General features: G+C 39.3%; 1 protein-coding gene across 1 annotated transcript in view; it reads left to right on the top strand.

The window, feature by feature from the left end:
- Nucleotides 1-24982, top strand: part of CFAP95 (cilia and flagella associated protein 95) — a 116321-nt gene that overhangs the window by 28597 nt on the left and 62742 nt on the right. Inside the window, exons 3-4 of the mRNA XM_055309583.1 lie at nt 2480-2598; nt 4113-4181. Coding sequence (XP_055165558.1) covers nt 2480-2598; nt 4113-4181 — 188 coding nt within the window. The remainder of the gene's footprint in view (nt 1-2479; nt 2599-4112; nt 4182-24982) is intronic.

Here is a 24982-nt window from a genome sequence, read left to right as displayed (position 1 = left end):
GTATGAAGACATTTGGAATAGTGTCTAGCCGTGTGCTGTTGTTATGACCATTATCCCATGAGTTACAGCAACTCACTGAGCTATGGTCAGTCAAGCCTCTGGAGTTTGTTTACAACATTAGCCTGACACTTCACAGATACGGGTCGATGAATGAAGGAGTCAGACTTGCATGTTTTGAATTGTGGAACATCTCCTTTCTCACTGGTCTAGCTGGGTCTAGCTTATTTTGTTTCAGCCTCAGTTTTTCCTTCCTTAAAATGAAGATGAACTATTCCAAGTGTTTTTTTTTTTTTTCTTTCTCCCTTCAGATCTACTTTCCCCCCTTCTCAACTCTGCTCTGTACCATGGAGGCTGACCTTTATGGACAGCTTCAGTGAGTTTCCTTACCTTCTGCCTTTTGGTTGGGATTAGTCTGTAGAAGGTACTGCCAGGTGAACAGAGGTGGTAGGACTGTTAGTTTGGACATTTATTCCTGTGGTTTTCTCCCTGCAGGGCCATAGTTTGGCACTGGTTATATGCTATAGACTGAATGTTTGTAACCCCCCACCCCCAAATTCAAATGTTGAAATCCTAACCCTCAGGATGATGAAATTAGGAAGTAGGCATTTGGGGGATGATTAGGTCATGAGGGTGGAGTCCTCAGAAATGGGATTAGTGCCCTTATCGAAGAGACCCCAGAGAGTTTCCTCTGACCTGCCATGTGAGGGCAGATGATGGCTGTCCCTCAACCAGGAAACAGGCTCTCACCAGGCACTGCTGAGGCCTTGATCTTGGACCTCCCAGCCTCCAGAACTGTGAGAAATACATTTTTGTTGTTTATAAGTCACTCAGTCTATGGCATTTTTGTAAGGGCAATCCAAATGGACTAAGATACTATGTATCTGTTCTGAAACTCCAAGTGACCTTCTTGTTACAGTTATAGGCCTTTCTAGGTTCTAGTAACTACTCTACCCTATGGCTCTCCACAATTGCTACCCTTGAGGTGTTTCAACGTTGTTGAGTTTCTGAATGCTGAGAACACTTTATAAATAGATCCTTCATTAAACCCTACTCGGTTCCTCATTTGATTGTTCTTTTCTTTCTGTAACCGTAATTGATATACACAACACTCATAGGGTTGCTTTAAGTATTTAATGAAATAATGCATATAAAGTGCTCAATACAGTGTCTGATAAATTTAAATCCATTAATGCTATTATCTGTTTTTCTAACTCCTCATTATATCATTTGAAAATATCTTTGATTCATATAATTTTCAAAGATGTTAATTGATTATTAAAATATTTTACTGCTGAAATGATTGGAACATTATCTCAGGTTAATTTTTCAGTCAGTCTTACACATTAAAACAAAATGGTGCCTAGTAATTTGTTCCCAAAAGAAATGTCTTATTTTTTATTAAAGTATATAATATGAATCTTAATACAGTGTCCCTCACCATTGACTTGTGAACCTGGGAATCTATGAGAAAGAGTAGTTGAGCAGAGGGTATAGGAGTCAAAGCTGGGGAATTGGGTTGGGTGGCTGATGATTCAGGAGGTTGAGGTCTTAGGAGTTGTTAGAGAAGCCAAGGATCTATAGAGCCATGGAGTAGACCAGGGAACCAGGGCCAGAGACTATAGTTAAAATTGCTTTGAATAGGGTAGTTTCCTAGTTGTAGCAGAACTTTATTATACCAACCCAAAGTGGACCAAAGGTGTTTGACTACAGCTATGATACTCTTACAGCTGAAGTTTTCAAATATCTAAACAGAGATTTCTCTCTCTTTTTAAACAAAATCTGATGGGATTAATATGATCTAGGGCTTCATTGGATGTCTTAGGGAAGTTAGTCTTCAGGTTTTGGGAAGAAATGGGTTGTCTTGGTGGTGGTGAGTTCTGCTTCTCTGCTGTGAACCTCCACACTTATGATCTTCTAGAGTTTAGAATGGGAAAAATATTGAATCCACAGCATCCATTTTTGTTCATAAGATTTCCAAGATAGTACTCATGAGGCTTCTTCAATTGGTTTGAGTATATCTTAAAATTTGTAGGTCTTTCTCATAGTAATAATCACTTGATAATTTATTGAGTAATTCTCTGATAGAGATTGGATGATGTAGGTAGTGGTGGTGCTGGTATCTGAGTCCGATGTGATTTACAAAGTGATTGCTACAAAGATTTCTTACTTAGGGAAGTTAAAATATACTAACCTTGAGAAAAAAGTAAAAAGCACAGAGAGTTAGTATTTAGTTGAATGCATTTCATAGAAACAACCAATTTGATTTTTTTATTTTCCAATAACGCATAGTAATGAATGGCCATTTTCACATATTTATGATGGAATAGTTGAACTGCTATGAGAGAGTACTTTTTTTTTTTTAATGTCAACAGCATCAATAATTACAATCAGAATGTACTTCAACAAAAATATTTCAGTAACTGACCATTTTTTGGGCAATATATTTGTTTTTCTCATAATGTCATTTCTATTTTTCCAGGTTTGGATATCAGAAACACATGAACAAATGGCACAAGTTTATTTAAACAGAGAATTGGCTAACATAAAGAGAAAGGCTTTATTGAATGATGAAACAATGAGCTCTGGGATTATTGAAAGGTATCCTTGATACTTTCCTTTGCTTACAGAACATATACACGCAGGAAAGGATTTGTATGAGTGAGTAATGAGGATGCATAGTGGCCCCAGATACACATGGGAGGAACACATTGATCAAAATGAATATATCTCAAGCTTCCATGCTTTCTGTTCATGCCATTTCTTCTGTCTGGAATTCCCTTTCCCTCAATTATTTGCCAATCAGCATTACCCATTCTGGATCCAGCTAAAATGTTACTTCCTCTTTATGCATTTTTTTCTGGTCAGTGTTCTATTTAGGTTTGAACACCAACTCCACAATTTTCTTGTGAAATAGTGTCTACAGTATTCAGTTTGTCAGCTTATAGAATGGGAATTATAAAAGTATCTGCTTCATAGGTTGTTCTGAAGTTTAGGTGAAAAGAAGTATGAAATGCACATAGAAATATTACTTAATAAGCAGTAAGAATTAGGTAAGCTGTCATTGGTCAAGAGAAATTGCTCTTATATTCTTGCCCTCTGAGCATTTTGTTTATGTTCTACATAACAGTTGGATTACCTTCTAATTATTTATATGTATGTGTGTTTCCTCCAAAATAGTTCTGTGAGAGTAGGAACTGTTTCTTACTCCTATCTGTAGTCCTGCAGCATGGCGCCTTGCAATTCCATGGAAAAGTCTTACCATAAATTTTTGTCTTATGTTGTAATTGTTGGAAAATGCAGTCAAAACAATGAAAAAATGCTGATATTTTCATTTACTATTGGGACATTTTATTTTGCAAAGTGCATGAAAGTTGCAAACATGAATGTCCTTTAAAAATTATCATAAAAATTCAGCCCCAGCTGTAATCACCCATGCATTTGTAATAATTTTCTTCATGGTTATACAAGTTACAATTGGAGGGAGGATTCAGAAACTGACCAATCCCATTAATAACTGTTGCTCCTGATAGCATCTTCTCAAGTAAATAAGTTTCTGACTACTCCCACCTTCATGGTTATTCTTACTCACATAATCAACAGTTGAAGCAAGTACTTGACTTGTTACTGCTGGAGCAATTTGAATTGTACCCACCTCCAGCCAGTAATCTAGTTCATGCAGGAGCTCTGTTGACCTATTTTTTCCCCTACATTTAGCAGATATATCCTCAATTATAGGTAATATCAATTTTATTACTACAATTATTAATATAAAACCACAAGCTATTTCCCAATACCAAGTGCCATCATTTGTTTGATCAGTCCAACCTAAAGCTATATATGTACTACTGTCACTCCCTGTCTTAGCAGCCTGAACAAGATTATGAGCCAACTACAATCTAAATAGTACTTTCTTTGTACAGAACTATTGAATCACTATATTGTGTATCTGAAACTAATATGACGCTGTATGTTAACTACACTGGAATTAAAATAAAAAATAAAAAAAATTTAAAAAGGATGAAGAATTTCAAGCCCAAATTAGTTTTACATGGCTTTGAAAGTTTATAATGTCACCTGACATATTTTTTTAAAAATTTCTGTCTTGTTTCCAGGGACACTGGATTGCCTGCTACAGGCTTTGGAGCTCTCTTTACTAGACATCCACCGGATCAGTACAAAATGTTAGTAGATCCTAAACTACTGCAGACTGCACAAAACGTTTCTTTTTATTTTTTCCTTTATCCTGAGAAAATAATTTTTTGTACCTTTTTTTATTAGAGTTCGATTCGCCAACATATACTATAACACCCAGTGCTCATCCCGTCAAGTGCCCCCTCAGTGCCTGTCACCAAATGACCCCCCGCCCACCTCCCTTTCCACCACCCCTTGTTCGTTTCCCAGAGTTAGGAGACTCTCATGTTCTGTCACCCTCTCTGATATTTCCCACTTATTTTCTCTCCTTTACCCTTTATTCCCTTTCAATATTTTTTATATTCCCCGAATGAATGAAACCATATAGTGTTTGTTCTCCAATTGACTTACTTCACTCAGCATAATACTCTCCAGTTCCATCCACATTGAAGCAAATGGTGGGTATTTGTCGTTTCTAATGGCTGAGCAATATTCCGTCGTATACATAGACCACAGCTTCTTTAGCCATTCATCTTTCAATGGACACCGAGGCTCCTTCCACAGTTTGGCTATTGTGGACATTGCTGCTATAAACATTGGGGTGCAGGTGTCCCGGCATTTAACTGCATCTGAATCTTCGGGGTAAATTCCCAGTAGTGCAATTACTGGGTCATAGGGTAACTCTATTTTTAACTCTTTGAGGAACCTCCACACAGTTTTCCAGAGTGGCTGTACCATTCACATTCCCACCAATGTGCAAGAGGGTTTCCCTTTCCCTTTCTCCACATCCTCTCCAACATTTGTTGTTTCCTGTCTTGTTAATTTTCACCATTCTCACTAGTGTGAGGTGGTATCTCATTGTGGTTTTGATTTGTATTTCCCTGATGACAAAGAATGCAGAGCATTTTCTCATGTGCTTGTTGGCCATGTCTAGGTTTTCTTTGGTGAAATTTCTGTTTATGTTTTATGCCCATTTCACGATTGGTTTGTTTGTTTCTTTGCTGTTGAGTTTAAGAAGTTCTTTATAGATCTTGGATGCTAGCCCTTCATACCAATGTCATTTGCAAATATCTTCTCCCATTTTGTAGGTTGTCTTTTAGTTTTCTTGACGGTTTCTTTTGCTGTGCAGAAGCTTTTTATCTTGATGAAGTCCCAATAGTTCATTTTTGCTTTTGTTTCCCTTGCCTTCATAGAGGTACTTGCAAGAAGTTGCTGTGGCCAAGTTCAAAAAGGATATTGCCTGTGTTCTCCTCTAGGATTTTGATGGATTCTTATCTCACATTTAGATCTTTCATCCATTTTGAATTTAGGAGAATGGTCTAGTTTCCTTCTTCTGCATGTGGCAGAAGAATTTTTCCAGCACCATATATTGAAGAAACTATCCTTTTTCCAGTGGATAGTCTTTCCTGCTTTGTCAAATGTTAGTTGCCCATAGAGTTGAGGGCCCATTTCTGGGTTCTCTATTCTGTTCCATTGATCTATGTGTCTGTTTTTGTGCCACTACCACCACACTGTCTTGATGATCACAGCTTTGTAGTACAACCTGAAATCTGGCATTGTGATGCGCCTGGCTCTGGTTTTCTTTTATAATATTCCCCGGGCCAATCAGGGTCTTTTCTGATTCCACACAAATCTTTTTTTTTTAAGATTTTATTTTATTTATTCATAAGAGACACACACACACAGAGAGAGGCAGAGGCAGAGGGAGAAGCAGGCTCCATGCAGGGAGCCCAGTGTCCACACAAATCTTAAGATGATTTGTTCCAACTCTCTGAAGAAAGTCCATGGTATTTGATAGGGATTGCACTGAATGTGTAAATTGCCCTGGGTAGCATTGACATTTTCACAATATTAATTCTTCCAATTCATGAGCATGGAATCTTTTTCCATCTCTTTGTGTCTTCCTCAATTTCTTTCAGAAGTGTTCTGTAGTTTTTAGGGTATAGATCGTTTACCTCTTTGGTTAGGTTTATTTCTTGATATCTTATGCTTTTGGATGCAATTGTAAATGGAATTGACTCCTTAATTTCTTTTTTTCCAGTCTCATTGTTAGTGTATGGAAATGCCACTGACTTCTGGGCATTGATTTTGTATCCTGCCACACTGCCGAATTGCTGTATGAGTTCTAGTAATCTTGGGGTGGAGTCTTTTGGGTTTTCTATGTACAGTATCATGTCAACTGGAAAGAGGGAGAGTTTGACTTCTTCTTTGCCAATTTGAATGCCTTTTGTTTCTTTTTGCTGCCTGATTGCTGAGCCTAGGACTTCTAGTACAATGTTCTAGGACTTCTAGCAGTGGTGAGACTGGACCTCCTTGTTGTGTTCCTGATCGTAGGGGAAAGGCTCCCAGTGTTTCCCCATTGAGAATGATATTTGCTGTGGGCTTTTTGTAGATGGCTTTTAAGATGCTGAGGAATGTTCCCTCTACCCCTACACTCTGAAGAGTTTTGATCAGGAATGGATGCTGCATTTTGTCAAATCCTTTCTCTGCATCTATTGAGAGGATCATATGGTTCTTGTTTTTTTCTCTTGTTGATATGATCTATCACGTTGATTGCTTCACGAGTGTTGAACCAGCCTTGGATCCCAGGGATAAATCCCACTTGGTCATGGTGAATAACCTTCTTAATGTATTGTTGGATCCTATTGGCTAGTATCTTGTTGAGAATTTTTGCATCTGTGTTCATCAGGGAGATTGGTCTATAATTCTCCTTTTTGGTGGGGTCTTTGTCTGGTTTTGGAATTAAGGTGATGCTGGCCTCATAGAATGAGTTTGGAAGCATTCCATCCCTTTCTATCTTTTCGAACAGCTTTAGTAGAGTAGGTATTGTTTCATCTTTAAATGTTTGATAGAATTTGTCTGGGAAGCTATCTGGCCCTGGACTTTTGTGTCTTGGGAGGTTTTTGATGACTGTTTCAATTTCCTCCCTGGGTATCGGCCTGTTCAGGTTTTCTATTTCTTCCTGTTCCAAATTTGGTAGTTTGTGGTTTTCCAGAAATGCGTCCATTTCTTCTAGATTGCCTAATTTCTAACTTATTGGCGTATAGTTGCTCATAATATGTTTTTTAAATTGTTTGTATTTCCTTGGTATTGGTTGTTTGCTCTCCTTTTTCATTCATGATTTTGTTAATTAGAGTCTTTTCTCTTTTGTTTTTAATAAGGCTGGCTAATGGTTTATCTATCTTATTAATTCTTTCAAAGAACAAATTCCTGGTTTTGTTAATCTGTTCTACAGTTCTTCTGGTCTCTATTTTATTGAGTTCTGCTCAGATCATTATTAACTCTCTTCTGCTGGATGTAGGTTTCACTTGCTGTTCTTTCTCCAGTTCCTTTAGATGTGAGGTTAGCTTGTGTATTTAAGTTTTTTTCAATTTTTTGAGGGATGCTTGTATTGCGATGTATTTCCCCCCAGGACTGCTTTGCTGTATCCCAAAGATTTTGAACAGTTGTATCTTCATTTGTATCTCATTTTTATTAGTTTACATGAATCTTTTAATTCTTCTCCAATTTCCTGGTTGGCCCATTCATCTTTTAGCAGGATGGTCTTCAACCTCCACGTGTTTGAATTTCTTCCAAATTTCTTCTTGTGATTGAGTTCCAGTTTCAAAGCGTATGGTCTGAAAATATGCAGGGGACAATCCCAATCTTTTGGTATCAGTTAAGACCTGATTTGTGACCCAGTATGTGGTCTATTCTGGAGAAAGTTCCATGTGCACTTGAGTATAATGTGCATTCGGTTGTGTTCGGATGTAAAGTTCTGTAAATATCTTGAAATTCATCTGGTCCAGTGTATCTTTTAAAACTCTTGTTTCTTTGGGGATGTTGTGCTTAGAATATCTGTCATTTGCAGAAAGCACCATGTTCACCAGTATAAGTGTATTATTATCTAAGTATGTTTTAACTTTGGTTATTAATTGATTGATATACTTGGCAGCTCCCACATTCGGGGCATAAATATTCATGATTATTAGGTCTTGTTGTTGGATAGACCCTTTAAGTATGATATAGTGTCCCTCTTCATCTCTTACTATAGTTTTTGGGATACTTTAATTTATCTGATATGAGCATTGCTACCCCAACTTTCTTTTGAGGACCATTTGAATGGTAAATGGTTCTCCAACCTTTTATGGCTGTAGGCATCCTTAGGTCTAAAATGAGTCTCTTGTAGACAGCAAATAGGTGGCTCTTTCTTTTTTATTAGGGCTGAAACCTTGTGTCTTTTGATGGGATCATTAAGCCCATTCACGTTCAGAGTTACTATTGAATGATATGAATTTAGCGTCATTGTAATACCTATTCCGTCCCTGTTTTTGTGGATTATTTCTTTGGGCTTCCTCTTTCTTTTACAGAATCTTCCTTAATATTTCTTGCAGAGCTGGTTTGGTGGGCACATATTCTTTCAGTTTCTGCCTGTCTTGGAAGCTCTTTATCTCTCCTCTATTTGAATGAGAGCCTTGCTGGATAAAGTATTCTTGGCTGCATGCTTTTCTCATTTAGTACCCTGAATATATCCTGGCAGCTCTTTCTGGCCTGCCAGGTCTCTGTCGAGAGGTCTGCTGTTAATCTAATATTTCTCCCCATATAAGTTAGGGATCTCATGTCTCTCACTGCTTTAAGGATTTTCTCTTTATCTTTGGAATTTTCAAGTTTCACTATTAAATGTTGAGATGTTGAATGGTTTTTATTGATTTTTGGGGGGAGAACCTCTCTATCTCCTGGATCTGAATGCCTCTTTCCCTCTCCAAATTAGGGAAGTTCTCAGCTATGATTTATTCAAATATGCTTTCTGGCCCTCTCTCCCTCTCGGTATTCTCTGGAACCCCAATTATATGTAGATTTTTCCTTTTGAGGCTGTCATTTATTTCCCTTAACCTTTCCTCATGGCCTTTAATTGTTTTTCTCTTTTTTCCTCAGCTTCCTTCCTTTCTATCAACTTGTCTTCTATGTCACTCACTCTTTCTTTTACCTCATTAACTGTCGTTGTTAGGACCTCCAGTTTGGATTGCATCTCATTTAATTGTTTTTTAATTTAGGCCTGATTAGATCTAAATTGTGCAGTCATGAAGTCTTTTGATTCCTTTATACTTTTTTCCAGAGCCACCAGTAGCTTTATAATTGTACTTCTGAATTGGCTTTCTGACATCAAATTGTAATCCAAATTCTGTAACTCTGTGGCAGAGAGTATTGTTTCTGAATCTTTCTTTTGTGGTGAGTTCTTCTTTCTAGTCATTTTGCTCAGGCTGTATGAGGGGGCTGAGTCAAGAATATCAACCACGACCTAAGAAAATTTCACCCTAGATGATTCTGCTGAGGTCAGAGACCAGAAATTGAAAACAAAGATCAAAACGATATACAAAAAAGGACCACTAGAGTGAAAAACAAATTTTATTTTTTATTTTTTTTAATTTTTTAAAATTTATTTACGATAGTCATACAGCGAGAGAGAGAGGCAGAGACACAGGCGGAGGGAGAAGCAGGCTCCATGCACCGGGAGCCTGATGTGGGATTCGATCCTGGGTCTCTGGCAGGAGGACCAAACCGCTGCGCCACCCAGGGATCCCAAAAAACAAATTTTAAAACAAAGTAATAAAAAATAAAGGGCCAAAATCCCAGAGGAGAAGAGAGAAAAAAAAAAAAGAAAACAAAGGAGAAGAAAATAAAAGGGGGCGTCTGGGAGATGGTGGTGGTGATGAAGTTATAGTGGAGGGAGAATATACTCTACCTGAGGGGCTCTAGAGGGTGATCCTCTTGTTTCTGAGTATATTAAGTTCTGTATGTTAAAAGATGCTCAGTCCCAAATTATATAAACCAGAAATACTTGTAGAAGACCCCAACATTGACCACCAAAACATAAATGAGGTAAAAGAGGGGGACAGAATGGGAATAAGGAATCTCAGAGAATGAACCAGCACAGTATACCACTTGGTTCTGGGTGCATGCTGGTCATGTTTTAGAAGGTATTAACTTCTGCCATTGTAGAACAAAATGAGACAGAGAAAACAAAAACAGAAAACAAACAAACCAAAAAAAAAAAAAAAAACATATCTTGATATCTCCCAAAATTAAGTTGAGTATGTTGAAGGGAATCTAGAAGTGGAAAATATATCTAGGACCTGTAATTGTAGAAATATGAAAGTCAAAAAGGAAGAATCTTAAAAATGAAGAGATGGTAAAATATTGTAGTTAAGGTGGGAAAGGAGAAAAAAAATTGGAAATTTACAGTCTGATAGAAAAACGAGTTGTACTGGAAAAAGGAAGAGGAAAAAAAATAGGAGGGGTATCCTCTCGTTCTATATACTGTAAATCCCTCGACTTCCCCTGGAGCTTTCCAGCGCTGCTTGGTCAAGAACTTGCTCTTTCCCTGTCCTTCCAGCTGGCCTTCTGGGAGAGGGGCCTGCTGTGCTGATTCTCAGGTGTGTGCACCTGGGGGCGCTGCCCCGCCCCCTGCCAGGTGCACGACTCAGTGGGAGCTGTTTGTCCTGTGAGGTCTCTGTTCCCTGGCGGCCCCACCCCTCCCAGGCACAAGGTGACACAAGGAAGAATAACAACACTGGTGGCGGCCAGCTCTCCAGCTCTGGAGTCAGCTCACCCAGTAACTACCGTAGTCTCCCAGCCGCACTGGCCTGGATGCTCTGGGGGCGGGGCGCTGACCTGCACAGCAGGAGAGTCCTGGCTGTCCTGTGCCCTCCCTGCCTCTGCCTGTCCCCGGGGGGAGTGCATAATCCTGGGCCGTGTCCCCCAGCACCCTGGGATCCGGGGCCTGTGCTGCTGGAAACGTGCTCCCGGGCTGCGGCTCCCAAAGGCAGCAGGGTGCAGTGCCCTCCCCCTGGAGCCTCTGCCTGACCACCACCGGCTTCTCCGAGGCACCGCCGGGGGTGCACTCCAGCCCTTTACGGAGCTCGGCCCACAGTCTGTGGCATGCTCTCTCCCCCGGGCGCACTTCCTCTATTAGTGACCCCGGGAGACTGGAGGCTTCACTGCCCTCCTGTGATTCTGTCCAGTTTCCCTGCTGAGCGCCTTTCCATCCAGGAAGAATCCAGTGCAGATTTTTAAAGTTCCTGCTTCTCCGGGGCTGGGCTTTACTGTAACCAAGACTTTCTCTGCCTAGCCTTAGCACGACTCCTCTTCGTGGGGCCCCTCCCCCACTCGATTCTTTTTTATCCACCCCCCCCCACCCCCCACCCCCGCTTTCCTACCTTGAAGGGGAAGCAAAAACCCTTCTCTCTGTAGTGTTCTAGCTGTTCTCTCTTTAAATCTCAGGTCGAATTTGTAGGTTTTCAGGATGATTTGAAAGTTATCTAGGTAAGTTGGTGGGGCAGGTGAGTTGAGGACCCCTGCTCCTCTGCCATGGTCTCCCTCACAAAATGTCTCTTAATTAATCAAGAGATTTGTCTGTGGAGGTGGAGAGGATGAGGGGTATACCAGGGTCAACAAAATACCCTGTAACATGGCATTTTACAAACTCCTTTAATAACTAGAGTTTTTCCCCATCAGAGTGCAAGCACTAACAATATCATCAATCCTCATTACTCAATGAATTCCATATTTGCAAGTTCTCCTACTTGCTAAAATTTAGTTGTAACCCCCCAAATCAGTACTCACAGTGTCATTCACGGATACACACTGAGTGGTGAAAAATGTGAGCCACCTCATGTGCACATTTCCAGCCATGATGTAGTAAAGCACAACTCTGCCTTCTTGGTTCAGCTCTCATACTATACACATGTGTCCTTTTCACAGTCTATTTAGTACCATGATTTTTGCATTTTTGTTGGCCATGTTCATTGTTAATGAATAACAGTATATATTAAATAAAATGTCTTTAATCAGAAACACACTTAAAACCAAATATTGTGACCAGAGGCTCTCAGGAACCTTAACCCCATGTTTTCCCTAAGAACAATGGTTCAGTATTTGCTAATTCAGTGTTTGCGGCAACTTTATAGAACATTACTATGACTAATGAGAATTGACTATATAGCAATAGACTGCTATTTTTTTTACTGGTAAAATATATATTTATTTTGGGGCAGCATGACTTGTTACTATAGAAAAATTTGTCTTCCAATCATTTTCCTAAAGCAGACAAACTTTCGTAATTTCTGTAATGATGTTGTAGATAGATACGTGACACAGAAATATAGGTACTTACAAGCATGATGAAATTCTAAGTATTGAGTTGTGCATTATATAGATATGAGTACATGTCATCATTACCAGAAATTTGAATGTCTTTGCTTCCTTTGAAAAATGTCTAGCATTAGAATGAAGCTACTTTGCAGTCGGCCTGGGGTTAGGGTGGGAGGTGTCCTAAATGATAATGCCCCACCCCATTTCACTCATCACTTGTAATTCTGGCCTGGTGTTTTAACAGTGCAGGTCCTAACCTTGACTCCTCTGTGAGGCTGGACTGGCCTATGTCTTCCACAACCTGCTGTAGCATACTTAAATGGACTGGAAGGTCCATACTGAGTATCCCCAGGATGATCTCTAAGGATGGTGGACTTCTGGCTTTCATGAAGGTGTAAACATTCTGCTGATTCCCTTCCCTGCACTGAAATCTGGAAATTCCAGCAAAGACATGGAAAGGCAGAATGAATCCGGAGGCAGACTTGAAAACTGAGTCAATACTTTGAGAAACTCTAAAGAAAATGATAGGCTTGGAGGAGAAGAGGGCTGGGAGATGGGAAGGGAGAAGAGAGAAGGCAAAAATTGGCCTCTGGATGGAGCCTTGGGCTAGTCCAGAGTGGGAACTGTGATCTCAGTCGACCAGGCTTACACAGGAGCTGAATAAGACTTGTCTATTGTGTTTGCAAACTTGGAGTATATGCTCCGGTTGGATATTTCTGAATTGACTTTGCCTGTTGGTTTCAGTCCAGGACAGAAAATAAGACACTAGGGTTTTGCCTAGTAGATGATTTGATGCTAGTAGTCTACCTCCCTGAAACTGATCTCAGCACTGAAATATGTAATGCCAGCCACAGATGGCCAACGAGGCCCTGAGTTGTCTCTCCCAACTCCAATTTGAGAAAGCAGCCTTGGATATGGAGGAACTAGGCAGTGCATTAACAGAAAAAGAAATGCCAGGGAAAACAAGTGCAGTTAAGTCCCGAGACCTGCAGTAGAGGAGCTTAACTCCCCTCTCCCTCCCTCACAGTGAAGATACCAGCTGAGCCTCTCTTATTAATGGGCCACCTTTGTAGTCATCAAAGTAGAGGCAGCCGATGGTCTTAATACAGATGAAGTCCCAGTTAAAAAATATCATGACACACCTAAAGAATAAAAGTATCATGAAGAACAACAAGCCATAGGCACCCTATCCCAGAGGAAGCAGACCTGATGCAACAAATGGAACAGGAATTTAAAGCTGTATTATTTGGGGGAAATAAAGGAAAAGGTTGGCAAAAGTAAGGAAAATAATAAAAATCAAGTTGATGTTCATTTTCCAGCATCAACACTGGATGCAAGAGCCTAACATTGAAGTGTTGAAGGAAAAGAATTTTGAATCTAGAACTATTTAAATGGGAGGGTCAAATAAAGGTATCTTCAGGCACACAAGGACTGGTTTCAGACTTACTATCCTGCCATGCATAACTATAGAACCCATAAAAAGTAGTAGGCAATAGTTGTCATGTGTTGGGTAGCAACTGTGTGGCTCTGTGCTCCTTGAGAGAGAGAGGAGCCTCTCATTCTCCACTGACTTACTCTCCAAGGACACATCTTTCAACTTCAGTGCAGGGAGGTGACCTCAACTATAAAGCGGTATTCTTGTGGATCTGGGAAGGAGGAATAGGAATTTAGAGCTTCTGATGTGACTCAAATTCAGAGGCCAGGGTATTGGAAGGAAGAAAGTTGTGTATGGAGGTGGGAACAGGAGTCTACATGGGGTCTCCCCTCAGGTTTCTTGGTCAAGGATGAGGCTCTGTATGCACTATGGAAATAATAGCTAACTCTGGTTTTAAAAAATCATATAGAACTGTCTGCAGTGTATTCTGAAATTTTCCAGTGGTGCTGCCTCCTGCATGGGAGTATTGTGTAGTGGATTCCAGGGCTGTGTTACTTGCCTTCAAATCTTGGCGCTGCCACTTACCAGCTGTGTGATCTTGGGCAAGTTTCCTAGCCATTTTGTACCTCAGTTTATTCATTTGTAAAATGAAAATTATAAAGGTGTCCATGTTCTGGGGTTGCCGTGATGACTAAGTAAGTTAATATGCATAAGATAATTAAAACAGTAATTGATGTATACATGTTATATACATGTTAAGTGCTGTGCAAATTGGCCAGGCTGGACACTTAGCAAACTCTTTCAGTCTAGAAACCCCTATCAATTCAACAAAGTCTTCTTAATTTATTTCATTGATAATTTATACCTTCTATTTTTGCTATTCTTTGTTTTTGGAAATCCTTTGTTTGGATGTTGAATTGCTTGGCCTGGTCTTCTAATTTTCTTGTCTGTCTTATTTTTGGCTTCTACTATCTACTCTCTGTTTCTTCAACCCTACTGTTGAGTATTTTTGGTTTTGTTTTTATAGAATCATTTTTTAAATTTTATGGCTGTAATATCATCTATCTAGGAATGTTAATGATAGCTTGTTTTTCTTAAATTTTTTCTCCATGTATAGTCTTTATTTCCTCTAAAATGATTTGTTGTTTCTGTTTTTGTTTTTTTTTTTTGTTTTTTTTTATTGTATGGTATCTATCTTCCATGCTATAGGCTTTCTTGAGATGTCTGATAATTTTTGCCTTTCTGCTCATGATTAAGAGCCTGAGAGTGAAGCTTACTGACTTGGAGCTTTACTGGAGTGATCTAGATGAGTCTTTTTTTTTTTTTTTTTTTCCCACCAGAACCCCTGATGTCAGTAGGGGCTGATCAGATTCCCCAGAGGAAGCACCGTTACTTGACCATCTGACAGGTAAAAGTCTTGGAGCGAGCAAGATATTTTGCTGGAACATCGCTATTCATCTTTCATTATGTATGGGCACTGAACCATGTTGTTGATCAATGACTTTCTCTTTTACCCTTTCTAGTGAATAAATTTCCAGCTTTTTGCTGGAAGAGAGGAGGGTCAGTTACCCAGCAGTGGGGAATGGCAGAGGGGCCTGGAGCTCTAACTGCTTCTCAAGTAGTGCTAACCCAATCCTTCCTTCCTGGTTTAGGATTTATTTAGGTTTCTGCTAAGTCATAGACTACTTGTTCATTTTCTCTTAAGCTTCTAAAATGTGGTTCTCTTTTCCCTTTTCCTGTTTTCCTTATTCTTATAGGTTTATTTTTTAAAGCCTCTTTGATACGGTTTTAGTGGAGCTTTTTGAAGAAGCAAAATGCAATGTGTACATTTAATCTTAACTCTGAAGTTGTCAAGTCTCATCTGAAATGTCATCTCCTCCAGAGGACCTTCCCTTCCTACTGCCACTTCCAGCCCCCACGATTTGGTAGGTCCCTTGTGGGTGTCCATAACACTCTGTGCTCCTTTCATCCTAACACTGTTCATCTTGATTGCAATTACTTGCATTCCTGTTTACCTTTCTTGCTAAACTCAATGCTCTAAAGGGCAAGGCTGTCACAGCTCTATCCTCAGTGCCTCACAGAGAACTTGACCTATAGCCACTGCACAGTAATCATTTCTTGAATGAATAAATTATTTCTGATGTTGAACAGAAAATTCTAATGAAGAGAGGTATTGCTGTTTCTTATCTTATTTGATTTAGGGCTTCGAGGCCTGTAGAACCAAAAGTTGTTCCAGTTCTATTTCTGATAAATGCATTAGAAGACATAATCTTTTAGAAAATCAGTCCTTATTAGTTGAATTGCTAAATTACCTGTTTGCCTTATTTGATTATTATCAAGGAAATAAATACATGAGCACCTTCAACTGTCCTTCACTAATTCCATATGTAATTTCTCCTTTAAGTTAACATACACTAATTGCAGGGTGTTCCATACCATAGAATGCTGTTATGTTTTAGAATCTTCTCTCTTTAATATTAAATATTCCTTTGCTTCTTGCCAACTGTACAGCTGTGGAAGTTAAATGTCAACTTTAAAAGGCAATGAATAAGAATGAGTTTGCTTAATGGACCAAAGTAATGTGCTTCAACTTATAAAAGAAAGGCTGTAATCATAATGTAAATTTAAACTTCTAGTTACCTCTTAACAAAAAAATCAGAATATAGGAATAGCTTTGTTAAGGAGACATTAGTCAGATGCATTTACCTTAGGTTTTAGATAACATCTATTATATTGTGATGGCATATGACAGTCTGTTTCTTTTCTCGTAACTCAACTGATAGCCAGCCCACTTTATTTTGGACCAGTGTGAAGAAGACACACATCTTTCCTCCTTAAATTGCCAGCAAACATCTCTGGAACATACTGAAAATCAGAAGAACTAGAATGTTTGGACACCACTCCTGACTCTGTGGATATATCCTTCTATGTCACAGACTGAGATAATTTTTTTTTTCTTTTAGAGAGACAAAGAGAAAGAGTGCAAATTGTGAGGGAAGGGGGACCTCGGAGGGTCAGGGAGAGAGGAAGAGAGAGATTCCAACAGGCTCCATGCCTAGCACATGGAGTGTGACACGGGGCCCAATTCCACAACTCTGAGACAATGACCTGATCCAAAATCAAGAGTCAGACACTTAAACATACTGAGCTACCCAGGCACCCCAAATGAGAAATTTTTAAAAATTATAGTATAGAGAGCAATAAGGTCGAGACTAAAAGTGGTATCAATGATATAACTTTAAAAATGAGATGTATATACATTGAGGGTAGATTGAACTTGTCTAGAACTAGAGTTGTTGTTACTCTTGAGAGTTGGTTACATTTCTCTCAGTAAGTTTCCAAGGAATTTACACCGACCAGGGACGGAAGGGGTGAGAGTCAGGAAGGTTTGAAGACCTCAGCCATCAACAGTGTTCTTCTGGTCTCAGATGGGGACAGTTGTATGTGTAGAGTGTCTCTGACATACACTTCTTTTATTACATGGGCGGAGATATTAAAAGCACAGAAACGTAACGAGAGACACATTTCCTTTAAGGCACATAGAAAATATGGATAAGAGCATGAATATAATAGTTAAGAGGCCTTTTTTGTGCTCCTATTTTGTTCTCAAGAATTCTGAAGCAACTCATTTAATTTGAAAGCTCTCTACAGCAGGCTAGTTCACTGATTATCTTATACAAAATCATCTTATGGTTGCCCATAGGAACCGACAGTTGTAGCTGCATCATTCTAAGGAGCAAAGTTTTCCATATATAATGTTTGGACTGCATCTGTGACCATTAAACAACCAACCAACCAGAAACCAAAACAACAAAACAGACAAACGAAACAACGACAAAAGCTGTATCAAGCAGATCCAATATTGCAAATGAGATTTAGTATAAATATAATTTTAAGACCTTATTCCTCAGAAGCCCTTATTTAAATATGCATATGTAACCATGCATGGTCCTGGAATAATGGTTCATAGGAAAAGCTAGTTTTTTTTTTTTTTTGACAGGGAAAGGCCAACTCTGGCATAGAATACATGCTGCGTGAGAAGCATGCCCATAGGAGCCTGTGTCAGTTTGAGGGCAGCCAAGAAGTACTGACTACCTACTGGAGGATGGAGAAGTATGAAAAGTAGACCTCTTACAAAGACAGCTGCAACTACTGTGTCTTATCATTTTTACCAAATTTCATTGTCTCCCGGTGGTAGTGATTAGTGTATACTGTCAAAATTTTATAATAAATGTGTCTTGTTTCCAGAAATTATCCAAATGTTTATGTGATTCACATGACTGGAGAAGAAAGAAATTAATAGTGTTTTGGACCACTGGGTAGCTATTGGATTTAGCGTGGTTTTTCAGAAAAGGCCTGGTATGGGAAAATAGGAGATGTGTTCTACTTCTAGACCTGCACTAAACCTGCTATGTGACCTTGTGCTGGCTAATAAACCTCTCTGAGTTCCAGTTGTTTCCATCTGTAAAATGAGGGGATTGAACCAAATGATCTGTAAAGTCCTTTCCTGCTCTAAAATGTTATGGTTCCAAGGAGAAAAGCATCTGTAGTCACATAAATGGACAAGTTAAATGAGGCCAAAAAGTAGTTCAGGCAGTTAAGTTTTCATTGTTGGCATAGAGCACTTATCCATATGTGTGTGGAGTGAATACTTCACAGTAGCCATAGTGAGCTCAGGCCGCAGCTTAAACTCTTTCAATTTATTTCTCTCACTGGGGCATTTAGCATCTGTAAAACCTTTGGCATTCTTCAGAAGAAAGGAACTTAATATGAATAGTAAGAGGTGTTTTTTTTCTTTTCTTTTTTTCTCTTAAAGTACAGTTCAAGGCATTTGCTTTCTTTTCTAGTCAGGCACTTATGTGGTGGGGCCTGTCTCTTGGTAGATATCATCAAGATGTTGAACATTTTTCTAGAAGGAAAAAAGTTTTTTTAAAAATGCCCTATGATGATGGTGATGAAGATAACAACAAAGAAAATGTGAAGTGGAGAGTGATAGGGTGAAAATACCAGGAGTGAGACAGACCAGAATCCCATGCTTGATTCCCCATCTTACTCATTGTAGGACCTTTTGTTTCCCATTCAGTGTAGTTTTGCTAGGCTGTACGCTAATGGGCTAATTCTCCTTACTCTCACCTCCCACAAGCCCACATGTGAGCCATAGGTCCCAGGCCAAGCCACTCAGAAACCATTCTAGAATAGTAATTGAAGTTTGGGGCAAAATGCCCTAACATTTTCCAGGTGGCAAGTTACAGAGGGCATCTTTCTGCTGGGGGATCATCTATCTATAAATGAAGCTAAGCAGAGGTATGGAAAAAGCTCTGATGGTATTTTTATTATATGTGCTGTTAATTTCCCTCTTTTTTTTTTCTTGAGTTTGGGTTCTGTAACTTATAACTTTAATATTAATAATAGAAAATACTTCTATGGTACGTATCATATGCCAGGCACCATTCTAAGGGTGCTAACTCATTTATTTCCTACAAAACTCTGTGACTTTGTTCCATCTTCATTATCTACATTCTATGGTGGGAAAAACAAAAGCATAGAGTAGTCAAGTAACATGCTCGAACTCAGAGCAGGTAATGGAGGAGCCAGGTTTTGGACTGAGATTGTCTAAAGACAAGGCTCATGGTTTTACCCACTCTTCTATGCTGCATGTCTGAGTGATAGGCTAACTAAGAGAACTCTGAACATGGAGATGTTAATTGCTGCATTTAGGCAGGCCAGGCCTTGAGCACCAAGCCATTAAAGGAAATACTGGTTCTTCTCTTGGAATATTTGAATTAAAAATTTCCATTTTTCAAATAATGTGGCTGCTGGTTCCTAAGACATGCCTTGGTCTTGGCTTGGTACTTTTCCCCTGTGAGGCAGGAATCCTGTCTGAGTGCATGTCACCTTGCCTGGACTCCCTAGACTGGGTGGCTTGGTTGGTGCTGAGTGATGCTGGCTTTTCTAGTTGGCCATATTTGCTGAAATGATTTCAAAGTCAACCTAAATGCTATTACTTTTTGCAGAATTCCTGCATTTAAGGTTTCTTCCTTTAGCTGATGTACATTGAAACCAAATGGTGAAATAGGTAGGATGCTTTCCATTTGTTAATATTTGGGGGTATGGCTCAGATCCTACTTGGCTTGTGTGCCTTGGCACAGGAGTGTTTTAATGGTGGATAACAATAACCTTTTCTATTGCTATCCTTGCAAAGTAACTCAAGTAATTTGATACAAAAATTTATGTGAGGGATCCCTGGGTGGCGCAGCGGTTTGGTGCCTGCCTTTGGCCCAGGGCGCGATCCTGGAGACCCGAGATCGAATCCCACGTCGGGCTCCCATGCATGGAGCCTGCTTCTCCCTCTGCCTGTGTCTCTGCCTCTCTCTCTCTCTCTGTATGACTATCGTAAATTTAAAAAAAAATTTTTTTATGTGAAAGTACTTGGTATAGTATTTACTAGAGTTTTGGTATCATGGCAGATTAATGGCTGACTTTAGATCATCCCTATAAGTTATTATAGACTCTAATTTCATTAGAATAGTCCTTTTTTTTATTGGAGTTTAATTTGCCAACATACAGCATAACATCCAGTGCTCATCCCATCAAGTGACCCCCTCAGTGCCCATCACCCAGTCACCCCAACCCCCTGTCCACCTCCCATTCCACCACCCCTTCTTCCTTTCCCAGAGTTAGGTGTCTCTCATGTTCTGTCACCTTCACTGATATTTCCCACTCATTTTCTCTCCTTTCCCCTTTATTCCCTTTCACTATTTTTTTATATTACCCAAATGAATGAGACCATATAATGTTTGTCCTTCTCCAACTGACGAATTTCACTCAGCATAATACCCTCCAGTTCCATCCATGTTGAAGCAAAAGGTGGGTATTTGTCATTTCTAATGGCTGAGTAATATTCCATTGTATACATAGACCACAGCCTCTTTATCCATTCATCTTTCGATGGACACCAAGGCTCCTTCCACAGTTTGGCTATTGTGGACATTAGTGCTATAAACATTGGGGTGCAGGTGTCCCAGCGTTTAACTGCATCTGAATCTTCGGGGTAATTCTCCAGCAGTGCAACTGCTGGGTCGTAAGGCAGTTCTATTTTTAACTCTTTGAGGAACCTCCACACAGTTTTCCAGAGTGGCCGTATCAGTTCACATTCCCACCAACAGTGCAAGAGGGTTCCCCTTTCTCCACATCCTCTCCAACATTTGTTGTTTCCTGTCTTGTTACTTTTCACCATTCTCACTGGTGTGAGGTGGTATCTCACTGTGGTTTTGATTTGTATTTCCCTGATGACAAGTGATGCAGAACATTTTCTCATGTGCTTGTTGGCCATGTCTAGGTTTTCTTTGGTGAAATTTCTGTTCATGTTTTATGCCCATTTCATGATTGGATTGTTTGTTTCTTTGCTGTTGAGTTTAAGAAGTTCTTTATAGATCTTGGATATTAGCCCTTTATGTGATATGCCATTTGCAAATATCTTCTCCCATTTTGTAGGTTGTCTTTTAGTTTTTTTGATGGTTTCTTTTGCTGTGCAGAAGCTTTTTATCTTGATGAAGTCCCAATAGTTCATTTTTGCTTTTGTTTCCCTTGCCTTCATGGATGTATCTTGCCAGAAGTCGCTGTGGCCAAGTTTAAAAAGGATGTTGCCTGTGTTCTCCTCTAGGATTTTGATGGATTCTTGTCTCACATTTAGATCTTTCATCCATTTTGAGTTAATCTTTGTGTCTGGTGTAAGAGAATGATACAGTTTCATTCTTCTGCATGTGGCTGTCCAATTTTCCCAGCACCGTTTATTGAAGAGACTGCCCTTTTTCCAGTGGATGGTCTTTCCTGCTTTGTCAAATATTAGTTGCCCATAGAGTTGAGGGCCCATTTCTGGGTTCTCTATTCTGTTCCATTGATCTATGTGTCTGTTTTTTTTTTTCTGTGTCTGTTTTTGTACCACTACCACCACCCTGTCCTGATGATCACAACTTTATAGTACAACCTGAAATCTGGCATTGTGATGCCCCCGGCTCTGGTTTTCTTCTTTAATATTCCCCTGGCTATTCAGGGTCTTTTCTGATTCCACACAAATCTTAAGATGATTTGTTCCAACTCTCTGAAGAAAGTCCATGGTATTTGATAGGGATTGCACTGAATGTGTAAATTGCCCTGGGTAGCATTGACATTTTCACAATATTAATTCTTCCAATCCATGAGCACGGAATCTTTGTCCATCTCTTTGTGTCTTCCTCAATTTCTTTCAGAAGTGTTCTATAGTGTTTAGGGTATAGGTCCTTTACCTCTTTGGTTAGGTTTATTCCTCGATATCTTATGCTTTTGGGTGCAATTGTAAATGGAATTGACTCCTTAATTTCTTTTTCTCCAGTCTCATTGTTAGTGTACAGAAATTCCACTGACTTCTGGGCATTAATTTTGTATCCTGCCACACTGCCGAATTGCTGTATGAGTTCTAGCAATCTTGGAGTGGAGTCTTTTGGGTTTTCTATGTACAGTATCATGTCAACTGCAAAGAGGGAGAATTTGACTTCTTCTTTGCCAATTTGAATGCCTTTTATTTCTTTTTGCTGCCTGATTGCTGAGCCTAGGACTTCTAGTACAATGTTCTAGGACTTCTAGCAGTGGTGAGACTGGACCTCCTTGTTGTGTTCCTGATCGTAGGGGAAAGGCTCCCAGTGTTTCCCCATTGAGAATGATATTTGCTGTGGGCTTTTTGTAGATGGCTTTTAAGATGCTGAGGAATGTTCCCTCTACCCCTACACTCTGAAGAGTTTTGATCAGGAATGGATGCTGTATTTTGTCAAATCCTTTCTCTGCATCTATTGAGAGGATCATATGGCTCTTGTTTTTTCTCTTGTTGATATGATCTATCACGTTGATTGCTTCATGAGTGTTGAACCAGCCTTGGATCCCAGGGATAAATCCCACTTGGTCATGATGAATAACCTTTTTAATGTACTGTTGGATCCTATTGGCTAGTATCTTGTTGAGAATTTTTGCATCTGTGTTCATCAGGGAGATTGGTCTATAATTCTCCTTTTTGGTGGGGTCTTTGTCTGGTTTTGGAATTAAGGTGATGCTGGCCTCATAGAATGAGTTTGGCAGTATTCCATCCCTTTCTATCTTTTCGAACAGCTTTAGTAGAGTAGGTATTGTTTCATCTTTAAATGTTTGATAGAATTTGTCTGGGAAGCTATCTGGCCCTGGACTTTTGTGTCTTGGGAGGTTTTTGATGACTGTTTCAATTTCCTCCCTGGGTATCGGCCTGTTCAGGTTTTCTATTTCTTCCTGTTCCAAATTTGGTAGTTTGTGGTTTTCCAGAAATGCGTCCATTTCTTCTAGATTGCCTAATTTCTAACTTATTGGCGTATAGTTGCTCATAATATGTTTTTTAAATTGTTTGTATTTCCTTGGTATTGGTTGTTTGCTCTCCTTTTTCATTCATGATTTTGTTAATTAGAGTCTTTTCTCTTTTGTTTTTAATAAGGCTGGCAAATGGTTTATCTATCTTATTAATTTTTTCAAAGAACCAACTCCTGGTTTTGTTAATCTGTTCTACAGTTCTTCTGGTCTCTATTTCATTGAGTTCTGCTCGGATCTTTATTACCTCTCTTCTTTTGCTGGATGTAGGTTTCACTTGCTGTTCTTTCTCCAGTTCCTTTATGTGCAAGGTTAGCTTGTGTATTTGATTTTTTTCCAGTTTTTTGAGAGATGCTTGTATTGCGATGTATTTCCCTTTCAGGACTGCTTTTGCCATATCCCAAAGATTTTGGGATCTTCATTCTCATTAGTTTCCATGAATCTTTTTAATTCTTCTCCAATTTCCTGGTTGACTCATTCATCTTTTAGCAGCATAGTCTTCAACCTCCACGTGTTTGAATTTCTTCCAAATTTCTTCTTGTGATTGAGTTCCAGTTTCAAAGCGTATGGTCTGAAAATATGCAGGGGACAATCCCAATCTTTTGGTATCAGTTAAGACCTGATTTGTAACCCAGTATGTGGTCTATTCTGGAGAAAGTTCCATGTGCACTTGAGCATAATGTGTATTCGGTTGCGTTCGGATGTAAAGTTCTGTAAATGTCTGTGAAACCCATCTGGTCCAGTGTATCTTTTAAAGCTCTTATTTCTTTGGAGATGTTGTGCTTAGAGATTCTGTCATTTGCAGAAAGCGCCGTGTTCAAGTCTCCCAGTATAAGTGTATTATTATCTAAGTATGTCTTAACTTTGGTTATTAATTGATTGATATACTTGGCAGCTCCCACATTCGGGGCATAAATATTCATGATTATTAGTTCTTCTTGTTGGATAGATCCTTTAAGTATGATATAGTGTCCCTCTTCATCTCTTACTACGGTCTTTGGGATAAACTTTAATTTATCTGATATGAGGATTGCTACCCCAGCTTACTTTTGAGGACCATTTGGTTCTCCAACCTTTTATTTTCAGTCTGTAGGCATCCTTAGGTCTAAAATGAGTCTCTTGTAGACAGCAAATAGATGGGTCTTATTTTTTTTTTTTATCCAGTCTGAAACCCTGTATCTTTTGATGGGATCATTAAGGCCATTCACGTTCAGAGTTACTAATGAATTTAGTGTCATCATAATACCTATTTAGAATAGCCTTTCAAGTTACATCCACAAAACTGAAGTTCAGATATATTTGCATATTCAGGTGTACTCAGTGCTCAAGTTAAAATTATGAAGATAGCTTTATTCAACTTACTTATTTGGTTTCTAGTCTCCAGAAGTAGCCATCAACTATCTTTTCTTTCTCTGTACATGCATTCCACAGCTCCCATGAAGAGGCAGAGGTTATCTGTCTGTCTTATAAATCTGGGCTGGCCATGTGACTCATTGTGATCAATAGAATAGCAGAAGTGATGCTCTGGGACATATGAGTACAGACCTTATGAGACTAGTAGTTCCTATTTTCTGAATCTTGGAATCTAGCCAACATGCTATGAGAAGCCCAAGATACATGGAGGAGAACCAAGGCATTGTGTTTGACAGCTCCAACTGAGCTCCCACACTACAGACAAAACCGACTGCCTGCCATGAAAATGAATAATCTTGGATATTCTAGACTAGTCAAGCACCTGGATGACTGTAGCTCTAATTGACATCACATGGAGCAAAAAACCCTACCCAGCTGAGACCAGTCATCCCACAGAATAACCAGAGATAATAAAATGGTGGTTATTTTAAGCAAGTAAGTTTTACACAACAGCAATAGATAATTGAAGCAACCTTCATGACTCTAACAACAGAGATTCTATGACTACTTCTACCATTATTTGGCCTATGGGTGAATTTTTGTCATTGCTACTCCACTGGGGATATAAGC

This window comes from Nyctereutes procyonoides, unplaced genomic scaffold, assembly GCF_905146905.1.
Source record: "Nyctereutes procyonoides isolate TBG_1078 unplaced genomic scaffold, NYPRO_anot_genome, whole genome shotgun sequence".
Taxonomy (NCBI): Eukaryota; Metazoa; Chordata; class Mammalia; order Carnivora; family Canidae; genus Nyctereutes; species Nyctereutes procyonoides.
The sequence above is the reverse complement of the archived record's forward strand: the minus strand, read 5'-3'. Positions and strand labels throughout refer to the sequence as shown.